The sequence below is a fragment of the Ctenocephalides felis genome, unplaced genomic scaffold (assembly GCF_003426905.1).
Source record: "Ctenocephalides felis isolate EL2017-DRISC unplaced genomic scaffold, ASM342690v1 CF-g0.4_SCAFFOLD_03571, whole genome shotgun sequence".
In the NCBI taxonomy this organism is placed as follows: domain Eukaryota; kingdom Metazoa; phylum Arthropoda; class Insecta; order Siphonaptera; family Pulicidae; genus Ctenocephalides; species Ctenocephalides felis.
The window spans coordinates 68607840-68615345 of NW_020539725.1; the positions used below are offsets into that span (position 1 = coordinate 68607840).

Here is a 7506-nt window from a genome sequence, read left to right on the forward strand (position 1 = left end):
TCATTAAAGAAAATCTTAGAAGTCTTGTTTGTGAATCTTAAGGTCTTTAAAGAAAGTTTTATTGTAAATCTTAGAAGCCTTGTATGCAAATCTTATAAGATTTTTCTAAGATATTAAAAAAAGCCTTATATGTGAATTTTATCATTTTTTAAGGAAAATAATAAACAAATCTTTAAAGTCTTATATGTAAATTTTATAAAAAGATCGTTAAAGGGTATCTTAAAAGCCTTGTATATGTTATTAGGTCTTTGAAGGAAAATTTTAGAAGCCTTGTATGTGAATCTTACAAGAATTTTGATAATTTTTGTACATCGAAACAAAACTAAAATTTAGTACATAATTGACATACATGCATAATATTGAAAGATTTATACAATTTTGAAAGAACTTACTTGATGAAATACAAAATGGCCATTTTTAGTTCTTTTTCGCCCATTTTTCAGAAACGAGAGGATCCACCTTTATCAAAAACTAGTAAGCTTTATCACAAAACTAACATAGATTAAAACTATTATAAACCAACTCGATAATTCTTAAATTAATATACTTTTTTCAAAAAAAACATTCAAACAATTTATATTTAACAGCCATTACGAAACTGTTTTTGACAGCTGAATTGTCACCGTTCACACGTTGGTGGCAGCACTGTACACAATCTGTCACTTTCAGTCACACATAATCACATAACCTCAAGTTTTATAATAAATGCTAAAATATTACTACAAATACATAACAAATAACTCACTATGAATAATCTCCGCCGAACCTTCTTCAAATTTACAATATCCCAGCTAAAAAATTCCCCAAACCGTTTGTCAAGCCTCCGTCCAATTTCCTCCCCAGTTTACCAGAGTTCAATAAGTCTCCAAAATCTTTACCCCAATAGTAGTTTGAAACTCGTCACACCTGCGAAGGTGAGAATTTTAATAAAATCTACATAACGTACTATGTGTTTTAGGAATTTTGAAATGTTAAAATTTTGACATCAATTTTGAGGTTAAATTTTTGTTCTATTGTTTATTTTTTAGATCGAAACCAAAAGTGAAGGTTTCTCTGGATACATACCCCTGGACGAAATCACTATCACCTATTCGAGGAGCTCAGGACCTGGTGGACAAAACGTTAATAAAGTTAATACAAAAGTTGATATTAGATTTAACGTAGCAAATGCAAAATGGATCGATGAATCCATAAAGGAACAATTGTTAGCACAAGTAAGTAAATGAATAGAACATGTTTATTAAAAAATCAAATACTTATTAAAAAATGTGTTTCAGAACAAAAATAATATTACTAATGAAGGTTTTTTGATTGTCAAAAGTGATATTACACGTTCCCAACAATTAAATTTAGCCGACGCTTTAGAAAAACTTAGGGCAATTATTAGAAAAGCGTATGCACCTGTTAAGGTTGAACCGAGTCAAGAAAGTATTGAGAGACAAAGAAAAAGGTATGTTATTTTATACTCATTTTTCAATTTATATATATATATATATATATTGAGTTTTATATTACAGGCATGAAAAAGCTGTGAGGGAACGTCTAATGGTAAAAAGACATAGATCAACAATTAAAGAAGACCGAAGGGGGCCTGCAGTAGATTTCTAAATATATTGTATAGATTTTATTGTAATAAAGTGTACAAAATCTGAATTCTGATTAGTATCTATCATAAGATTTTTTAAAATGGTTACAATACTAATGAAGCCGTAGGCGTTTTAGACAAGATGTAAGTTAAAAGATTTTTCACAAATTTAATAAATGTTTATAAAATAAATATTTATTGATAGTTAGTAGCTATTTGTCACTTTTTCCAAGATTTGTACAACCAATTCAATTTGAACATAAGCGCATTTGCATTTTTTGCCAAACTGATTTTTTAAATCATTTATAACTGATGATGACTTGTGAGTATGCATATAAATGATACAAAAGATACCGCTGTTTATTTTTGAGAAGAAATAATAATAAGATAGTATTATACTTACTTGTGTCGTTTTTCACTCATTGTAGTAGATTTACATCCTTTGTAAAAGATTTATTACATTCATTGGATTAGATTTACTACACTCAATATAGTAGATTATCACTTATTCTGATATATTTATACACCCTGTACTAAATTTATTGTAGTGGGTATATTACACACTTTACACTGCACTCATTGAAGTAAATTTTGATTTATTGTAGTAATTTACATTTTTTTATAATAAATTTATTGCACTCATTGTAGTAAATTTATTACACTCTTTGTTGTAGATTTATTTCACTAATTAGAGTAAATTTACACTCGTAGTATTGTTATTATACTACACTACACGAAGTAGATTACACTCCACTCAGTATACACTAATTGTATTTGCATTTCACTACACGAATTCTAGTAGATTTACACTCATTATAGTAAATTTGCATTACACTCATTGTAATAGATTTACAATCATTGGAGTATATTTGCACTCAGTAGTAGATTTACTACTCTTTGTAATAGATTTACTACACTCATTGCAAGTATATTTACACTATTACTAGTACTACTAATAGCAAATTTAATACTCATTATAGTCTATTTACACTCTTTGTAGTAGATTTACATTCATTGTAGTAATTTTACTACATTCAAGGTAGTAATTTTACTATACTTACTCATTGTAGTAATAATCAAATACTCACTCATTGTAGTAATTTTACTACACTCACTGTAGTAACTCACTATTCTATACTATACATTCCTTATAGTAATTTTACTATACTCATTGTAGTAAATTTACTACTCATTATAGTATATTTACACTCTTTGTAGTAGATTTACTACATTCATTGTAGTAAATTTACTATACTCATTGTAGTAAATTTACTACATCCATTGTAGTAATTTCACTACAAACATTGTAGTAATTTTACTACACTCATTGTATAGATTTTACTATACTCATTGTAGTAAATTTACTACACCCATTGTAGTAATTTTACTACACTCATTGTAGTAGATTTTACTCTACTCATTGTAGTAAATTTACTACACCCATTGTAGTAATTTCACTACACAGATTGTAGTAATTTCACTACACAGATTGTAGTAATTTCACTACACCCATTGTAGTAATTTCACTACACACATTGTAGTAATTTTACTACACTCATTGTATAGATTTTACTATACTCATTGTAGTAAATTTACTACATCCATTGTAGTAATTTCACTACAAACATTGTAGTAATTTTACTACACTCATTGTATAGATTTTACTATACTCATTGTAGTAAATTTACTACACCCATTGTAGTAATTTTACTACACTCATTGTAGTAGATTTTACTCTACTCATTGTAGTAAATTTACTACACCCATTGCATTAATTTCACTACACAGATTGTAGTAATTTCACTACACAGATTGTAGTAATTTCACTACACAGATTGTAGTAATTTCACTACACCCATTGTAGTAATTTCACTACACACATTGTAGTAATTTTACTACACTCATTGTATAGATTTTACTATACTCATTGTAGTAAATTTACTACACCCATTGTAGTAATTTCACTGCACACATTGTAGTAATTTTATTACACTCATTGTAGTAGTTTTACTATCTGCACTGATTGTAATAATTTTACAACACTTACAACACAATTTACTATGCTCATTAGTAGTAATTTTACTGTACTCTTAAATTTACCACTCATTGTAGGAATTTTTTTCCACACACATCCACACTTTTTAAGCACATTTTACTTTGTTTGAAACTATGAAATTACAACCATAAGCTATCCATGCTTTTTTTAAACATATTTTATTCAATTTGAAAATATGAAGTTTAAACCATGAACTATTTGACTCAATTTGAAAATATCAAATTATTGATATGTACTAATATCCACGCTTTTTAAGCTAATTTTACTCAATTCGATTTTGATATCAATTTGAAAACCATGAACTTTTTTTAAACATAGTTTGCTCAATTTGAAAAAATCAAATTAAAACCATGGACTACCTATCTACACTTTTTGTTAAACATATTTATCACCATTTTGGAATACTTCTTCAGATTTTCCTAAGGTAAAGTTAACCGATAGAAAATTTTCTAATATAAATATAAATCAGTAATTTCGAAATAGTTTTTCATTTCGTCATTTTTTTATCGTCATATACATCGGATACAATTTTTCGTCGACGATTTCGGGAGCACGGATAAACCGATTTGAATGATTCAAAACGCATTCAATTCGTATCGACAAGGAGACGTGCTGATTAGTTTTTGGCAATAACCGAAATGCTTTTAAATTTTTGAAATCGGTACGGCCGTTCTTGAAAAAACTTCGACAAAAAATCAAATTTTTCTCACATTTTTCCAATTTCGGTGCCAAGCCGAATCCATTCATAATGACTGGAGACTTCAAGGATTTCTTGAATAATTTTTTTTTCGGAGTTATAATTAATAACGCCCAGTTTTTTTCACAATTTACTTCAAAAGAATATTAATATAATAAATTTACAATTAATAAAAATCAACATAAAATAAAGTTATATAAAATACAATGTGAGTAAAGTTAATAATTAATATTCTCTAAAAATTATTTTCTTCTAAAGATCACATATCTTCTATCAAAAAAGTAACACTATAATACAAAACCTATAAATATGAGATTGCACTGTGGTTAAAGATATTTGATAACTTTTTTTTGTTCTTAATATTAAATATTTATGTATATATATAATATATCCAATATTTTTATTAAAAGTAATAAAGGATGCCCTTAAAACTATAAATATATAAACGTAACTAACACACACTATTTAAAATTTAAAAACTTTTCACATTTACATGTTTACAGACCAATATATAATATATTAGGACATTTTTAATATCCCTACAATCTAAAACAAAATTTATATACTACATACATATAAGTTAATTTTACCGAAGAAATAAATTAATTTGTTAAATTAATGATTATTTTGTACAGTATACAAATTATATCCTAGTGGAGATCAAATATTCAAAGTTTTGAAATAAGTACCATATAACAATATTATGACCAGAAAACATTTCTTCACCATAAACCTAAAAAAATCGAATGAATGTCCAAGCAACCATAATTGCATAAAAAACAAAAACGATAAATATACAAAAAAAAAAAAATCACTGGTATATGTTAATGTTTATCTTGAAAAACCCAGAAGGGCTTAAAAATAAGTCTGCTGGAATTTGTAGTTGATCATAATCTAAACTATCGTCTATCTACACTAGAACGATTGAATTCGATTTAAGACGATTGTAGATGATTTTGATGCATTTGATGACTTGGATGAAAAAATAGTTAAAATGATCACAAATGAGCAGATGTGATAATTACTAATACAGAAATTTGTACAAAAACAGAAATAGCCAAGAAAATCCTGTCACCGGGTTAAGATTTTGTTTCAAAGAACCTTTCATAGATGACTACATCGAGTTGTCACCAGAAGGTCTTAAAAAGAAAATTCATTCATTCGTCTCCAAAAACCTGTTTAAGTTAATAAATACGATTTTTTTCTGTCTACATCACACCACAGTTTTTGATGACTATTCAAGTGGATTCAAGACGATTGTAGATGATTTGCTTGTGAATGATTATTGTGCTTTTGATGAATCGGATGATGTCTTCTTTGAGAAGTTATTATAAGTATGAAACAAGATGTGCTTGGAAGCACTGACGCAACTAAAGATAACAGCAAAAGTTGCTAAAACAAATCAAGAAATAAGTTTTATCACTGGTCTAAGATAAGGTTTATCTCCTCAAAGGTCCTTTCAAATCACCCAAAAAGACTAGTCTCCAATCTAACTAAAGAAAAGTTCAATTTCAAAAGATGACTACATCCAGCTGTGCCCAGAAGGGCTTAAAAAGAGCCTGTAGCATTATCTTCCAGAATAGATATGAACTATTTTTTGCCAATAGAAACAAAGTTTTAAAACAATTCAGGTGGATTCAGGACAAATGTTGATGACTAAGTACAAACATTTTTACTAAAACAGAAATTGCCAAAGTAGTTATCTCACTTGCACAAATACAACCGAGTTGGACCCAAAAGGGCTTAAAAAGATCCTGCAGGATTTTGAACATGCAATTAAAAGTGAACTATTTTTTGCCTACACCACAACCAGAGTTTGATAACAATTGACATAAATTCAGGACGATTTTTGATGATTTGGATGATGCTGACTTATGTTTTTTTTTATAACTATTACCTGGCATATATTTTATATACAGAATGTTTTTATATATTGTGTATCTATATAATGAAAATAAATGTAAAAATTAATTTTGGTCCCGGAAATTTAATTTGACTTCTAAAAACAAGCGCCATAGTAAACAGAAAATATAAAGCAAGATATGTAACAAATATTAAGAGGGTATTCTAGTCTATAATTTTTAGGAAATCGATTATTTAGTATTCAAAAATGTGTGTACAAGAGAATTTTTTGAAATTTACATAAGAAGAGTTTGACCATGATAACCCTCCGATTTTAATAAAATTTTCTTTATAAACTTCTTATCAGTACGAATTTCGTGTATCCCCAAATTCTGATTTTTACTATTTTTAAAGAAATTCAGAATATCAAGTTGTGAAAAATATATCTTTTTTGAGAAAAAAATTAACGTATTCGTAGTTTATACAAATGTGACATTGTTCTAAATTAATATAATAGTCTTTCTTCTTCAGATTATTTAGAGGACTAAATTTTGAAACAAATTGTCTTCTTTAAGATATCTTCAATGTACAACTATTGAAAAATATTTTTTTAAATTTAAAATATTTTATATAGATTTTATAGATATCAGGAGAATTTAATCACGATAACGCTCATGCTCAAATTTCAATTTTTACTATTTTTCAAAAATTCGAGAGTATGAAAAAAAAGTTGTAAAAAATATATTTTCTTCAACTAGTCCATAGTTCATACATAATATTTTTAAATTATTAGATTTTTAAAAAATCAGCTATTTCTGCAATTTTAAAAACATTAATGGATAACTTGTAACAAAAAAAAAATGTATAGTGAAACACTATTGTGAGTATTTTTACTAAAATCACATAAAATTCATGCCTTTAGACTAGAACACCCCCTTAAGAAACAATTCATCGTTTTCTTTCTAATACAAAACATATTAACAAAAATATTTTTTTTTAAAGTTTCTTGTTTTTCTCCAAGCCGATATAAGTTGTATACCATAAATTTAGATGAGTAATTTTATAAAGAATCATGACTAGTACGTGAATATATTTTAAATATAATGATTTTTTGGATGCACTGTGATAGAGAGCTATACTAAACACAAGCTAAACTCTAACACATATAGATCAATAAACAACATATCGAGATAGATTTAATTTTTCAAAAATCTAAAATTAATTTTGGTACGACGCCACATTCGATAATAACTTAAATATTTTTACAATTCCAAGTAAAACAACTTTGTCGAATGCTGATGAATTTATGGCAAAGTTTAAATGATC

General features: G+C 27.0%; 1 protein-coding gene across 1 annotated transcript; it reads left to right on the plus strand.

Moving 5' to 3' along the window:
* Positions 1-666: 666 nt before the first annotated feature.
* On the plus strand, positions 667-1608 carry LOC113385362 (peptidyl-tRNA hydrolase ICT1, mitochondrial). Its single transcript, XM_026623209.1, has 4 exons — positions 667-914; positions 1029-1214; positions 1278-1450; positions 1518-1608. Exons 1-4 carry the CDS (start codon positions 747-749, stop codon positions 1606-1608), a joined length of 618 nt encoding a protein of 205 aa, XP_026478994.1. The 5' UTR covers positions 667-746.
* Positions 1609-7506: the final 5898 nt, after the last annotated feature.